Source organism: Coturnix japonica, chromosome 13 (assembly GCF_001577835.2).
Source record: "Coturnix japonica isolate 7356 chromosome 13, Coturnix japonica 2.1, whole genome shotgun sequence".
NCBI lineage: Eukaryota > Metazoa > Chordata > Aves > Galliformes > Phasianidae > Coturnix > Coturnix japonica.
The window spans coordinates 7,601,493-7,618,764 of NC_029528.1; the positions used below are offsets into that span (position 1 = coordinate 7,601,493).

At 35.6% G+C, this 17,272-nt stretch overlaps 1 protein-coding gene across 16 annotated transcripts in view; it reads right to left on the reverse strand.

The window, feature by feature from the left end:
- Nucleotides 1–17,272, reverse strand: part of TENM2 (teneurin transmembrane protein 2) — a 1,269,291-nt gene that overhangs the window by 251,728 nt on the left and 1,000,291 nt on the right. For 11 of the 16 annotated variants that reach the window (XM_032447373.1, XM_015875932.2, XM_015875931.2 and 8 more), the window contains one exon: nucleotides 11,041–11,124. The exons of the other annotated variants lie outside the window; for them this stretch is intronic. In XM_032447373.1, the coding sequence (XP_032303264.1) occupies nucleotides 11,041–11,124 (84 nt within the window). The remainder of the gene's footprint in view (nucleotides 1–11,040; nucleotides 11,125–17,272) is intronic. 16 annotated transcript variants of the gene reach the window in all.

Below are 17,272 nucleotides of genomic sequence, written 5' to 3' on the forward strand. Positions count from 1 at the left end.
TGCAGAAGGTGAACTACTCCTATCTCATATGCAATAGATTACTTAGTGATGAAATATGGTGGTTTACAAGATCATTTATGGGAAATACTGGAAATCTGGAATACAGGTGTCACCTACAGAGGTTCCCTTGAGTTCAGATTTATTTTTCCTGAGAAAAAAATAATGGAACAGTAATAACATAATTTATTGCATCTATTTAATGAAATATATGCCACTTAGACTAACACAGATCAGCAGGTGCACTGCTGCATGATGTACTCTCACATACTATTACTTGCATACTCTATCAAGAAGGAAATTAAAAGTGGGCTTGAATTACCCTGCCAAGCCTCTAAATTCTAGGGTTACAGATGTTTAAGAAAAGACAAATTATTTATTAAGTTTATTAAGTTATTAAAATTGCATTTATACAGCGTGCATTTATGCACCCAAAGAAGCATGCACAGAAGTCTGCTGTGAATATTGAGTTGTAGAATTAGGGCCTAAATGTGCGAAATTCAGACCCTGAAGACTGACTAGTTAAAATTTCATTATCTATTACAAACAGAATATCTGACTGATATAAGTATACAAGGAAAAAACAAAAAAAAACCACAAAAACACAGCAGAACTTTCCAGAGGTAGAAAATATTCCACATTCCAGTGGTTTGTTTAGACAAGGCCTATAACCTCCAAGTTAGGAAAATGCTTATTAATGAAATACTACAACAACAGCTAACTCTAAATCTCTGCAGCCATCAGGACTCTGCAATGCAGCACTAGTGTGAAAAGGAGAAAGTTGCATTTCAGAAGGGACAGACTCTCAGGCACCTCAATGTATCACTGAACGAAAGATAAGAGACGACTCTTCAAACAGATCATGGAAAACGTTGGAAGGCCTAATATTATCCAGTTCTTGTGGAATAAAAACACTTAACAGGAACTGCAAGAACTCAGGCTAGGTTCAACTTCACAGCTTACATACAAAAGTGATACAAATTCAGGCTCAGATTGAGGAAAAAAATGTTCAAATACTAAAGCAGATATAATGAGAACAAGGAAACTAAAGGAGCAGGAATTTCTACATAGTAAATTGCCTGTCACGTAAAAGCTTGACTAGGTCAAAGAACCAAATTTAGAACAACATTTAAATTAACTTGGTTAAATAAGAGCAAACTAAGGAATTCAGGTAAGCATAAATATACACTGTAGGAATATGAAAAAGAGGTTTTCCTGTATTGAATTGTCAAAGAAAAAGAAAAAAAAAAAAAAAGAAAAAAAAAAGAGGCAGAAGCATTCTCTAAATATGATTGTTTTGTCTTTCTAATACAAACATTTCAAAATTCATAATAGATGTTTAAAATTTAGTCCTCAAAATATCTCAAATTCAATCTTTTTATTTTTATGGTGAAGCTCAATCATGGAGAAATGATCCCATCAGGAAGGTCTGAAGCTACAGCAGTGTCTGTAACCCAATGATGTACTCCAATAAACTGACCATGACCTATTCTAACCCTTTATCCTATCTTATTCCTATCTCATCTTTTCACTCTGGAGAGCTAATCCCTCTAAAAGTCCCACTGAACTTCCCAACTGACATGCCAAGCTGTCTATCCCCAGTTTAGTCGCAAACCAAGTGCTCTTGGCTTGCGAAGGACTTCAGATAAAATCTCCCAAGGAGAGAAGCAGCTTCTTAATTTATATAAAGCAGCTCAACTGCTTACATCTTATTGTTTTCAACTAGGAGGTAATTTTGTCTGTATCAATCTTTATGGGTATTTACTATGCGTATTCTCATATAAGAATATAATTATGCTTAAGACATTCCTGTCCTTTTCTCATTGCTTAACATTTCATTCTGACACAACTTGATTTCAACTACTACCACACATTTAGAATAACACAAATCAAACAGCACTGCAGTTTGTTTGTTTGTTTTTCCCCCCAATAATTAACCTTGGAAGAGCTTTTCACATTTCTCTCCCTCTACTACTTAAATAGATGCAGTGACTACTCCAACAGCTACTTGTGCCTGAACTGACATACTGCTTCCTGACGCTGCTGACTTGACCAACTCTGAGCCACCTTAAAAGGAATGCCAATAATATGCATCATGGAACTGATTTAGAAAATGAAGAAATCAATACAATAAATGCTAGTCCTATCCATCTTCCTTAGATTCATCCGTGTCCTGAAAAAACATACTTTCATTTCATTTCTGCTTCTGTTGGCAGAATTTGAATACTTCATTCAAAGCCTTTATTACACGTAGGAGCACTGTGTACTCCTAACTGTTCTGATCTTAATTTCCTGTTTTAGTCTTCATATTCTCCTGTATTCAGGAGACTGTTGATACAAGCCATAAATTTAGGTTACAGAAATGCAGGTGTATTTCAAAGCTCATGGTTTAAAATCAAAACAAGAACAAAAAACCCAACCACTTTTAATAAGACAAAGTTCAGAGACCCACTTATAAATGAAGTTACTTGCAAGTTACATCTGTAAGTGAAGGATCCAAACCTTGCTGCCAAGACTAGAAGACAATGAGAAATTTGACTGCAAGTGCTGTTGTGTTGTTAATTTTGACAGGGTACTTTTTTAAAGGGAATGAGTCCTGACAGCAGCTAAAAGAAGAGATGTCTTTTGTTATTCTTAACATATCAATTCTAGTGATTAAAAGAGGCATCTGGTAAATTACAACATGTGGTTTAACCTGCATAGTGCATTAAGCCATAGGAAGTTGCAGAATGTCTCTTAAAAGATGCATCAATAGATTATACATTATATATACATTATGTTTCCCCCAAATAATTGATAATATTCTTACAGCATGAAACAGAAACTCAAATTTCAAAATCAAACTGCAGAGGCAAAACTTAAAAGTTAATCTTGAGAACTGTCAAATATCATTTGAGCAGAAAGAGGGCAAAACTGTACTCCTATAAATGAATATGTTACAGTGCTCAAAATAGGCTGAGGATTTTGCAAGCCAGACAGACAACAGCTGAAGACTTCTGGAATCCAGAGAAAGAGGCCACCTGAATTCTTTTAGAGTCAGAGCCCTCAGTCTTCCAACACACGCTCAATTTTCCACTGCCCAACGCTATTTAACAATCAAATAAAAATCACGCTTTATTTAAAAAAGATTACATCAATTCATTTCCTTAAGCCCTTTGGGACCTCCTGGCATTAGCACCACATCCATCGAGTTCGTTAATCAGGACCAGGTATTTCAAGCCATGTGGGATCTGAGGCAATGTGATTTTCATCTTCAGATTTTAACTGAGAAAACAAAGCTTTTATTCCCTTTTTCTTTTCTTTTCTTTTCTTTTCTTTTCTTTTCTTTTCTTTTCTTTTCTTTTCTTTTCTTTTCTTTTCTTTTCTTTTCTTTTCTTTTATATTGCTTTCTTTTCTTTTCTTTTCTTTTCTTTTCTTTTCTTTTCTTTTTTCTTTTCTTTTCTTTTCTTCCCTTTTCTTCCCTTTTCTTCCCTTTTCTTCCCTTTTCTTCCCTTTTCTTCCCTTTTCTTTTTTTTAAATAATAAATCTGAGCATATACGCCACAGAAAACCCTGATGCACATTCAGTCTATTAAACCTTTCCTCATAAAAGTTAAACAATTATACTGGAATAAATATCACCACCTAATGATCCTGCTTAAGGAAATAAATTTTGAGGATTCAGGAAAACATATTACAAGACATCTGCAAATCTTACTGTTGTGAGAAATAAAGTGAGTTTGGTTGAAAGAAGTCAATTCCTACCAGTAAGGTTGTGGTTGTCAAGTAACGTGCTGCATAAGTCTCAGCTTTTTCCCACAGCTTATTATTCAAAGCAAATGCAATTCTTCAGATCCCAATCTTATCTGCTATCTACATTTTAATCAAAATTTTTGGCCTTTGTCTGGCAACTTCTGAATGTTGTTATGCACTGTCACTGCAAAACCTTTAATACGAGGAAGAGTTGACAAGAGACACTTCAAAATAATTTACTGTCATCATTTCCTTGTTCTTTATCTGTATTAAAAATATAATTTAATCAGTTCTGTTTTTCTTCTTATTATGGCACTTGACAATATATAATTTTTGCCCCAGACGCATATCCACACTGGAAAACGAACATTTGTTCAGTTTATCACGCAAACCAAATACAGTTATACTAAATATCCATAAAGAAAGCAGCGCTTAGGATGCAAACATTTCCTCCTCTTCTAACCAAACTGTGGACACGAGTAAACGCAAATTAGGGATTTACGTCGTTAATTTAAAAAATATATATATTAAAAAACAACAACAAAAAACAAACACATCAAAAATAAGAACATTAAAAACCAAATAAAAGTAGTATTTGTCTTAAGCTTCGCTCAAGTTTCACAGCATACATATGGATATGAATAAGTAACCCTAACTTCTTGCACAGCAGCTTGAGCAAGGTTCAGATTAACATAAATGATAATACACATACATAAGGGTGTCTTTGAAACACATTCGGTAACTTGTAATGCTCACAGAGATCAGGTCAAGTCAAAAGGTATTTAATATAAGTAGTTAAGTTATGTAAATCTATTTGTGACTGCTTAAGGACATGAGATGACTTTAAATGCTAGCTAATCTATACAGTGAACATTCAGTGCAACTCATATGAATTCCCATTCCAATTACTGCACAATCTGCAAAGACAGAAATATACTACATCAAGTCAGGTTACTTAATTTTCTTTGATCAGAACAGTTAAAATTAATCACATATTGTTTCCCTTTTCTACATGTTCACTACAAAAGTAGTAAGTAGAATGAAGTTTGAATAGAAGTACTGAAGTAACTACAGGTGCAGATGCTTACTCTTAAACCCATTTCTATCAAGACTTCCAAAGCAAGAATCACAAGAAAGTAATTCAAACATTTATTTGCACTCAGTGTTTCAGGTCTTCCAACAAAAACAAGAGGAAGAATCTCTTTCAAAATCTGTGTGTGTTTTTTTCCAGGCTGTAATTTTCTGTTTATACTGTCTATAGATTTACTTAGAAAACTTTCAAACCCCTTTGTGGAAGTCACCAGAGGAGACTGATTTCAAGTCATTAAGCTAACCTGGGTGGCAGATAGAGGAGACAGTGGATTTATTTCTCCTTGAGATTTTCTAATCTGCATTCATGATACCGTGGAGTTCATCCTGTTTTTCCAAGTACTAGGGAGTAAAACAGCCTCAGGATTTTTTTCCAGGCTTTCCAAGCCACGGCTTTAATTTCAATCTCAAAATCTTTAAAATTAAATATCCACCCATCCATATGGAGACCCAGACATTTAGTCTCTTAGATTTATTAACCTCTATTTATGTTGATAATACAATTGGGAGATACAATTTGGCACAACAAACACAGGTTTAGCAGTCTAATTGCTGGGGTTTTGTAGCGCAGATTGTGCTAATGCTAAATGAGGATTTCCACAAGTCAGTCACTGCTGACTGAGAAGGGAAAAGGCAGGACATGCTGTGGTGTCTTGGGAAGAGGCTGGTCTTCAGGGCAGAAATCGTCTCACCAACAGGACAATACAGGTGCACCAAGGGAATAAAGAATGCCACAGCACAGACGGTAATGAATTACGCCTGCATGTGCATAACCTGAGGACTCCAGATAATCACACCTTGTCCTACAGCTCCATGGGGACAGGGAAGACAGGGCTTTGCAGGATTAAGAGCTGCAGCTACAGTGAGGTAGCAAAGTAAACAAAATTCTACCTGTACATGGAATTCCTTAAAGTACAGTCTTCATCTGAGCCTTGAAACAGAACTCATTATTTTGTTCTGCACTTGCAGTGACCACGCTGCACACTTTACTCCCTTAAATATTCTCACATGTAAACAAACTTGGCACCGATCACCCACATCTGAACCTGGTCTGACTTCCCAGCCCTCAGTTCATGGCCCTTAGGAGGACTAAGAAACTCACTGTGGAAAAGTGTTTGCTTTGATAAAATAAGCACTAAGTAAAAGCTTTCAGCGATAACCAGGTATTTTTCAAGAAGAAGTGTTTTATGCATATTAGATCCAATATTAGGATTAAAGAATAAACAAATAATCTGAGCTGCATATTCTATCCATTCTTTTCAATAGTTTAATATTTCCTTCAATTTCTTGAAAGTTTTGTTATTGTTTTCCCTAAACTTATGTCCACATTTAATCACCACGAATGCACCTCCACCACACAGCAGATGTGTCATTAACTATTTCTGAAAAAAAGTGAAATAAAATCACCCAGCATGAGAATACTATGGAATAAGTCAACACTAGCAGATGGTGTTTATTTTGTCACTGCTTGTGTTAAAAATTACCACCTATTTCATCAGTTTTGTTAAGGCGGAAGCCTCATATAAAAAGTGAAAATGTTATTTTTTATAAGCTGTCACAGAACTCCTTAAAATATAACCACTTGTTTTCATGGTTTCCAGTTTTCTAGGACATAGTGCAACACACAGGAGATGGGTTTGTGTAAATTTAACGTGATAGAGTGTTTTGCTACTAGCTCAGTCTTTCAACACACAATCTGTCTTGTTTCTCAAGCAAATTCTGCAAATTCTTTAGTTAAAGTATTGGTGTTTTCAAGACATACTCTGTAATAAGAATTAAGTCTGCCCCTAGGAGGGGCACTCGGTACAACTCTCAACTTGCTTTGGACCCAATTTACAGAAGTGGTTTTTTTTTTTTATTTTATTTTATTTTATTTTATTTTTTTTTATTTTATTTTATTTTTTCCAAATTTCCCCCTACGAATTTCTGACATCCTTATGATTATATCACACACTTCTGGTTTAGACAATTGAGAGAATTGTTTCATAACAAAACAGCACGTTGCATGAAAAGCAATTCTATGATCTTGACTTGGCTACTTAAAGAAATCCTTATTAAAATCCCACGCTAAACAAAGGTTCCCCTCATCTATCTTTCAAAGAACTTCTGTTAAAATGGAAAAACAAAAGAACTTCCCCAAATACAAACATATACAATACTTATTAAGACAAATTCACATTGGAAACAATGGAAACTACTTCATATGGTGATTTAAATGGAACTACTGATCCTAGAGTTTAAATACAATTTCAAATAAAATAATAATAATAATAAAAAAAACAAACTACAACAACACCTATTTGTACCTGAAGGATACAGGACATCATTAAATGTCAAGCCACACATAAATTAGAAACATAAGTCAGATCTCTATGTGACCAGTTGCATTTTGCTTCAAAACATCACAAACACAGCAAGATAAAATCCAGTCCCTTTTCATCCCTCAGAAAATGCATAATCTCTGCCATAACAGTGCAACTGATCACGTGCCAAAGCCAGTTTAAGAACTTACTTGCGCACCATGCATTACCATGGGTTTCTGAGATACCTGTAGGCCTGATGCAACAACTCAACAAATAGATAGCTTATTATAGTCATTCAAATCTCCTTTTGGTATTGGCAGAATCTGACTTGTAGCAGAGTCTGAAGTCTCTGAATCAAGTCCAGAGTTACATGTTCACAGTTTACTCAGGGTCATTACGTGAAAACAAACATCAAAAGATGCTCAAATCACATTACAATGGCTGTAAAGTGAACCAAATGATAGGAAACAGAAGATAAAAGACTGCCAGGACAACCGCTGTTCCTGCACAATAATGGTTTCTTATAATTAGCTGATCATATACGCAAACCTTTCCCTCTACCCACTAGGTCTCCCATTGCACTTAATGTTCATGTTGCCTTGCTCAAGCTATGAAAGGAACAGATCCTTTTATCTTCATTATTCAATGAGAAGCACAAAATCTATCCTATTCAAATCATACTCTAAGCAGTGCATTGTAACCTCCCGGGCTTTTATGTATTGCTCAACATGATCCTATCTGAATGCTTTAAAGTGAATTTTGACAATACTGTAAACGTTCACACCACTGTTTACTAAAAAAAGGCTGACAAACCTAGAACCTGGAATCTTTTTGTTTCTTTTTGGAATTCTGGATGCTATGAAATAGGTTCAATTTTTTATTTATTTATTTTTCTTCCAGTGTATTTCACAGGATTATAGATTGATCTGAGTGGGTTGGAAAGGACCAGAAAACTTGTCTAGTTAAGACCCTCCCCACCATACGCACAGATATCTTCCACTAGACCAGGCTGTCCAAGTCCTCATCCATCTCGACCTTGAACACTACTAGGGATGGGTATTATTTATTTATAAATAGTTCTTCCTCTCCCAGCAGAGAAGAAGTCAGGAAAAGTGAGACTTATGTTCATTCTGCATACTAAGAAGGGACAACTTTTGTACAGGAAGTTTTTATTCCTTATCCTTTCAAAGACTGAACATGGAGCTGAAAACAATCACTCTGTACTTCTGTCTGTGTTTCTGAAGCTCTATTTTGATACCCATATTCAGCATTTAAGCTTTGTTCCCATTACTTGCTTCAAAAACCTATTGTTTTGTTCCACATCAGTGGCATCCAACTCCTGAGCAAAGACTGAATCAATAAAGACATCTCAAATTTTGTTACAACATAGACCAAGCAATCCCTCACCTAAATGAGCACAGTGGATAACTGGATACCTTTAAAAGACAAAAATCCAAGGGCTCTACCTATGGTGATGAAGAGACTCCTATTTACGCAACATACACATTGAAAGCTTTGCAAGTGTATTTGGATGCCTCCTCGGCCAGACGAAGCTTTAAACCAAGGTTAGTGCCATATGTCTCTTTTTGGCAGCATCTAGATTGATGTAAAATATCCTGTGGCACTTTTTAGAAGACCAGAGTTAAAGCTTAGCTTTGGTCATTTCCCCTGAATTACTAACACAATACAGTTGGCTGACATCAATGCCAGTCAGAACACCTGTACCCATAAAGCACAGCACAAATTTTTCTTGACAAGCAATGAAATACTTCACTACCTATGTTAGGTATGTCCAAGTAGTTTTTTATATAAATCTATTTAAATAATAAAATTAAGTTCTATTTTTTTTTCTATTGCTTTTCTTAGTTCAACCATTTTGTTAAATGCGCCTTAACACCCAGCTTATGATTTGAACTAATACTACTGTCAAATATTTTTTATTTTTACATAATTGGTAATAATATCCTCACATTCATTATTTCCAAAGCCCCGAACAAACACAGTGCTAAGCAGTAAAAGCAAATTAGAAAACACACTTATTTTAACTGGGGAGAGTATTGGGCTCTCAAAGGAAAGAACAAAACCAAAGGGAAAAAAAATGTGATTACAAGCCCCAAGGCTTCAAACAAGAAAAGACATTGTTCACACAGATACAATTTATATTTCCATGATACTGCAAAATGCACTCAAGTATGACTGAGATCTAGTATAGCCTAAATATTATAACCCATTCATTTTAACTGTGCCAAAATCACTTCTGCAACACCAATAATCACCAACACTTCAGATACGCAAACTTATTTATCTGAACATTTCCACTGTTTACATGATTTCCTACTTTATTACAAACCATACAGATGCCATCTGAGGCAAATTTTGCTATCATATGTCAGAAGTATGGTATTAAAGCACCAAAAGCTCTGTTTCCCATTCTTCTAAGAATCACAGAGATACACAAACAGCCTTATCTCTGATTTGAAAACATACTGAGCATTCTTGGTTTGTATCAACTATGAAAGGTTTGCAGATACTCAGCACTTCCCAGGCTTTGATGTAAGAAATTGTCTCATTATTTGCTTCAGTCACTATTTGAGACTGAAAACATAATTCCATTCATTAGATTTCACCATCAACCACAAGTCTATGGACAGAAGAGTATCAGAAAAAAAAGAAAAAAAGGAAGTAGTGAGAAAAGTTTTTCATGTTTTGTTTAAGTAAGCAGAATATTATTCCTGTTTAGGGCCCAAACTCAGCAAACCATTTACTTAAGTGCTAAAATGAGATACCAAAATGGAAAGATATTTTTCATGCATGTACCAGGTCACAGCTGCAAAGGAAGAAAAGTATGAAATAACAGGATATGTCTCTCACCTCATTAGGCAGGCAAATACAGGACAAAAACTGCAGTCCTGATGACAAAAGACCTCATAAAAACTAGTAGCATGCAGATAATATAAGCTGTTGTAAGTGTATTTAACCAGTGAATTCAAACTATGTATAGAATTTAGGAGGAAGGTGTCACCAAATCATTATTTTTGGAGTAAAATATATCACAGATTTCAGTCACTGTATCTTATTGCTTTTTTTTTCTTTTCTTTTTTCACCTTTTGGTGAGGAGGATATTTGCCAGCAGTTTTACAAACATCCACCTCCTCCCTAAGGAGTTTTGCCCTCAGGGAAACAAGAAGGGGCAGGGAGGGACAAGGCAGCAGTGCTTCTGAAAAAGCTGTCAGTCAGTGAATAGATACAAAAGAGAAAACAACAAAAAACCACTAAGGAAACTCATTCTGTTTTACACAGTCCCTAAATTACAAAATACCACGCGCCACACCAAGCATGACTGCCTAAATCTGTAAATCCTGGATCAAAAATATCCAAACCAACAGGAACACAGCTATTAGTAAATCTCTCATTAAAGTCAGGTTTAAGAAACTCTGAAGGAATGTCCACCACATACAAGCTTGAAACACCAAGATAAAACACACATAATTGACCTTGTGGAAAATACTGCCAAATATAGGCAAGGTATTGTTTTTAACTCAAGCCTATTGTATCCAAATCTGGCAACTCTTACAAATCATAGTTCATTTTTCATCTATGAAGAAGCTCAGTCCCATGAAGCAATGTTAACACAGGGAAACTGCTACTTTCCCCACTCACTGAAGATGTCCAAATTCCAAACTGCCCCAGGTTAGTTCAGTAAGGGAGGCAATATGCAAAAACAGAAAAATAAATAGAGACGACTATTATTTAACAGAATAGAAATACCCAGGAAGAAAATAAAGAAAAAAAAAAAAACAAAAAAACACACAATGCATAAAAAGCAGAAAATAGAACTAAAGAAATCTGCAAACACCACAAATTCTAAACTAGGATCTAAGTTCACAAGCAATACAGTTTAAGCAAGATAAAAACCTTACGTATTAGAGAGTTCTTTGTCTCAGCCAGCTGCTGCCAGCTTGTCTGTCTGTCTTTCAATTTCTCAGAAAGGTGTGTGTGAAAATCTAAATGAAATAAAACAAATACATTTTAGAGATGGCTCCCCTCTATTCCATTCAGTGTTGGTGTAATACCAAATAGAATAGTTCACCTCCTCCCACCCAATATGTCTTCAAATAATTAAAAGTAAACCACTCATTTTTACTAAGATAGAGATGGAGAAATGGATCTTTTTATTACTTACTCCTACAGAGACATACTGCATAGTATTACTACTGGTGAAAGGCTGCTTTTCAGGAGGTACATTTGCCCACTGTCCCACTGTCAGTATCATTCATTATGAAAAGGGGCAGAACATCAAAAATCTGTATAAAGTATGTTAAAAAGAAGTCTGTGAGAATTTTGCAAACACTTTGCACAGTATATATTTAAGATTGCTTCCAGCTTTAGGAAGTCAAATTTAAACACATTCATAAATAAAAAATCCCATTACTTCAGCTTTGAGTTATCTTACTTCTGCTAAAAGAAAAGAAAAAAAAAAAAAAGAAAAAAAAAGAAAAAAAAAAAAAGGATTTTGTTTTATAGCTAGTTTAAATACAGCTGAATTTTGGAAACATGATGGAATTATGGAGTCCCCTTCCACTTGAAAAGCACAAAATTCATTGAAAAGTATTATTTAACATCACAATTAAAAACAAACAAACAAACAAAAAACAAGAGTTTCCAGAGTTAATAAACTGTCATAAAGCCTATTTTTTAATGCATTTACAAGACACCAACAAGAAGGACAAGAACCGTAATAATTAATTCAGCTCCCATTTATCACCGCTTTTAAGGCCTCACTAGAAGAGGTTTCAGCTTGATACATTTCAGGTCCAAATGCTTAGAAATTTAATAAGATAACACTTCAAGATTGCAGCCAGAAATCACCAGGCTCAACACTTAAAATCCATTGTGTGTATATCACAGTAATTTATTATAAGAAAAAAAAATAAAAAAAAAAGAGAAAAACAAAATCAAAATGTTGATGCAAAGCCAAAGGTATTGCATGGTTTAGAAAATAGAAGAAGGTGCAAGGCAGTGTATTTGCTATTTAAGTGGAGCACAAATGTTTGTGGCCTAAATTGCCTGCAATAGTAATAATCTGAGAGAACACTGTCTGTGAGTTTTATATTGCTGGCTTTCAGAGTAAATAGTAATGTTAAGAGACAAGTTACATCCCCACAATGAATAAAAACCAGATACCATTTACTAAACTACCTAAATGTCTGATGAAATTAAAGTTTGATGCAGTGCTACTGTAAATCATTTTCAGGTGTTTTGGCTCCTGTCTAATTACATCCTCTTTACTTTCGATGGCACGCTTCTGATTTAAAACTAAGGATGCAGAACTGCAGACATTCAGTAACTGTCCACTAAAAAAAAATACCATGAACAACATGCAAGCGAATCAGACACGTGGAATATGGAGTTAAGTGACCATTGAAACAAAAACTTTGGTAGCTATAAAAAATACATATATAAACTCATCATCTTGGTTTTACCGTATCTTTTCCCACCAAACATAATATAAGATGATGTTAATAAAATTATTTTCTTACTTTTTTGTACTTATTTGGTCCTATTTGTGTCAACAACTATACAAGTAGGAATTTATCAAGAAATAAAGCACTGAATTCATTCTATGAGCACCACTCTTCTATGGTACATACAATTAAAAAATTGTTCCTGCCATATTACTCACTACAATATGCAAATATTACAATATTTGATGCACTGATTTTTGTTTCAAGCTTTTTGTTTTGTTTCAAGAAGGAATAAAACAAAAATAATCCATCAACACTGGATTGCCATGTTATTACAGTACCCTTCAAAAGTTTGTGCATGTGACCAGATCAGCTACTTTCTCTTGATCCCTCCCTGCAGCCACCTTCTGATTTTTATTCCTTACAATTGCAAAGAGCACAGATGAGGATGGCAACTGTACCCACCAGGGCAGCTGAGCCATCCTTATTTTTCATGTGAAACATCTAAAACTAATGGCACAAAAGTATGTTTTCAAGCTCTGTTTCTTCAATAAAGTTAAAAAAGAATAAAAAATAAAAATAAAAAATTGCTGCTGGTGCCCAAAGGAAAGAATTACTTCAGTGTTGAGTCACTTTTAAAACTGTGTCATCTGAAGAGAAGTCTCCATGGGTATTACCTTGCTCTGACACTCGCAGGGAGTTAAACCTAATTGCATTTAGGGTTATCTCTAGCAGCTACACACTGAATCCAACATCCTCAAGAGAACTATTGTTCTAACTAATCTATTTATTAGGCTATTATTCAGATTTAGTACAGTCTTCTATTAAAAAAAATAAAATAAAATAAAAATCTCAAAGGGATAGTAATGGATTTTGCAGTCATCAGACATAGATATGACCTACAATATCCAGTCTTGTCAAGTTAAAAAAGGAATACTTTTGTAAGTAAATCTTTAGATCGTTAAGTTAATTTTATGCCCTATCATACACCACATTTCACAGCTGGAAGAAGTAAAATCCCTGTGAATTCACCACACTTTCTTCTTACATGATCCTCTAAAATGCAAATCCCCCACATCCAGAATTTCTTTTGCTCCTACACAAATACATCTGCTTTACATACATTATTTTCAAGATGAATGTATCACATCTCAGTCTAAATTCAAAATCAGTGTTGACGTAGCTACAAATACAAACACTGTATTACCAAAATCTGTCTTCTGAAACACATGCAATGCTCTCACAAGCACCTTGTTCCCCGAACACTATTCAGCGGATTCATTTACTTCCCACATCATCCTGGACAGAAACAGACCCTCTAATTTCTCCATTTCATTACTATTTAGCACTCACTTCGTTTCCCTTGCATCCCAACAGGTTTCCACTTGGCCAGACACTTGGACAAGATCTACAGGATGTTGTCTTGCAGTTCCACAGAAATGCAGACAAGGAAAGGCTGCAACTGCTCTTAAATCTATTCCTTCCCTACCACCATACTGTGGGACCAGCAAGAAGAAAGTAACTCTGCACCCTGTGGAGCCAAAAGGTCCCACCAGCCACTTCTTTCTTCCAACAAGGAGGTCCAGCATCAAGTCAGTGTTCTTGAAATATTAATCATGTCTTACAGAAGAAAAAAACCCACTGTTATCAATGCACTAACTTCAGTATCATTCAGTATCTGATCCCCTCATTATGCAATTTTGCTCTTTCTTGCTAAGAGCTGCTGCTTGTTCTTAAATTGTTACGTTAATTAATTGATGAGCCTAAGCCACCTCTGGACTACTTTTACTTACTGATCTCTGTTCTCTTTCTGCAGCAAGTTCTGTAGTGAAAAATAACCTAGGTAGAGTTTTCAATTAATTTGTAATTTGTAGAAGCACGTTGCAGTTTATACGTGATCTGCTATTTGTTAGTTTAATTTGATGTTGCACAGTTCTCATACAAGAAAAAAAGTATTGAACAATCATTATGTATTGACGTTCTCTATGCTACTCATCCCTGTGCAGACAATTGTCACAAATCACTGTTTTCAACACTCAACATTATTAAAATACTAGGCCATTCCTCACAAGGGAGCTATGTCATGTTATGCATAACTCATGTCACTCACTCATGCCACCTGCTGTTTTATAACATTGCTCTTCTAACAGAAGGATGAGAATTCATAACATGGTAACGTTCCAGGTATGGACATCCCATACCTCTATACAATGGCAGTAATGACATCTCCTGTTTTGTTCTTTGCATAAACTCCCTCTTAGTTCATGGTGCATGTTGTAGGAAGGAGATAGATTTGACTGCTATGATACTGAGTGGCAGTTCTTTTGCAGGACTGCTTTTGTGCCACCATAGCTTTCCTGAATAAGGACAGTTGAGAGCCTAACACATTTCCTCATCAATTATGAATTTCACCTGCTCTTCCCAGTCACTCAGCATCACAAGAGTCTTCATGAAAATTTACAGTCTTTGTCTTCACTACCCTAGATAACCCCTGGCATACAAATAACTGTCAGTTCACTGTACATCTTCTTTTCTTCAGCTCATTTAAAAAACGCCAAGATGCAGTTTGCTGGATGAATGGAAAGACTAAGGGAGACAGCAGCACACTCAGAAGAACAAACCAATTCAGCTTTTATGTGCAACAGCTTCTGTTCAACTTACATATCATAGTATCCGGTTGCTCTTGCCTACATACATACACTGGTAGCAGATATACTCATCCATTCACTGACAGACAGAATCTAGCCTTAAGGACCCAGCCTGGTCTCTACAAACCAAGCAGTCTATTTAAGAGTCAGAATAACTGCCTGGAGAAGACAAACATACATAAACACATTACAAGTTCATGCTGTGCACAGTTAGGAAGCATCAGACAGAATGACTCAAAAGGGAGAACATTTTTAAGTAAATAAACATAGAAAATACTTTCTGCATGTACCAGAAGAATATTTATGATGTGAAAAACACTGCAATATATATTCTGTTTAAACTACAAACACCGATTCATGTGGTGAGAAAACTAGTTTGCTTTTCATTTTCAGTGTATTTTTAGTTATTCCCACTTGATTTGTGTTTTCATTAGAATCTTGAGAATATGTCCCTTTGAAGTCTGATGGAGACTGAATGGACATGCAATGCTTTGTAGAGAATACAGAAGCATTTTTTCCCCAATGTTCTCTCTCTCAAAGTCTTACTCCTAACAAGAACTTACTTGAAAAGCAAATAAGTATAATTTGTTTTCCTCTCTTACCTTTCCTTCACAGGAATTTAGATGCAAATGTGCGGTAGCATGAACACCAACAAATGCATCAGCTGGTACTGCAGTCTAATGACAGCACTTACAAAGCAAAAGATCTGCTGCACTCTCCTGCTTACTACCACAGCATTCTGCTGTTGGGAACATGAGCAGTGTCCCGTAGAGATTATTTTTGCAACCAAATGACAATAATAGAGAGCCCTTGAAGATCATCCCAATATTTGTGCACAGTTAACATCATTAATTTCCATAACCTCATGGAATAACAAACATTTTACGGAGACCATTAAAGACCTAGAAGTTCAGATCAGTTAGTATCTGATTTCTTTATTTTTTTTAAACCCTTCCCCAGCACTGAATTAAATTACACTAATTTAAACGGGCAAAATATTTCATAAAAACCTAGCTTCAAATGAAAGCTTGATTTCAGTCATGATCTTTCTAATCATATCAGGACATTCAAGGCTTCCCTATAGATCTGTTTTTAAATTCAAAGTTATGTGCACATTGACAGCTCTTTGTGCTCATAAGGCTATTGCCGCTTCTATTCCTGCTTAGCCTATCTGTTTTCACATGTTCCATGAATTCAGCTTGAGGCTGCAGTTTTCAAATATTTTGTCAATCACAGTTTATCAAATGCGTTCTGTTAAGACAGCTGTGAGAACAAGATTCAGTAATGACAAGATGCCTTTGCTCCTGTTCGTTCTATCCTTAAGTCATCAACTCTTATTTTTATCTCTGAGGAAGAGCAATGCTCTGATTAGCTCTACCTGCTCACTGAGCGGGCAGTTGAGTTGCTGTGTTGGCAAGGCTTCAGATCAACAGAACAAGGAGTATCAATAGATTCTCAGCAGGCCATTTATGCCTACTTTTTCCCTTATCGTAAGTGCTATTCTGAAAATACTACTGGCACTCTGTACATAGAAGTGATTGAGTAAAAAGATAGAGTGCAGGTCATCAATTTATCCTGAAACAGTCTCCAGTGAATAGATAGAAGTCATCTAAACCATAGAAGAAAACAGTGCTACTGCACAGAATCACCAAATTCCCCCCAAAACTCTTCTTGCCTCCCCACCATGCAATTCCAGTTTCTGCATACACGACAGCGTATACAAAACAGACAACGAAGGAGAACTGTATCTACAGCTATGGCAGCACACATTTCACTGTCAATGCCATTCTTCAGTAAAGACTAAAACAGCTGCTTTTCTACACTGAAATTATTCACCTGTCACAATTCTACAACTTGTTGAGCATTTTTCTCCTCTACAGACCCCAACTCTACATTCCTATTTCTTTCCTCCTTGCCACGCTTTTTCTGTTGTTTTTGCAAGTGAGTGTTAGACCACCATTGTCTTCAATTAAATATAGATATCAGCTCTCAAAGCAACTACCACAGGTCATGCCAGTGGGAAACAACAAGTTATCAGC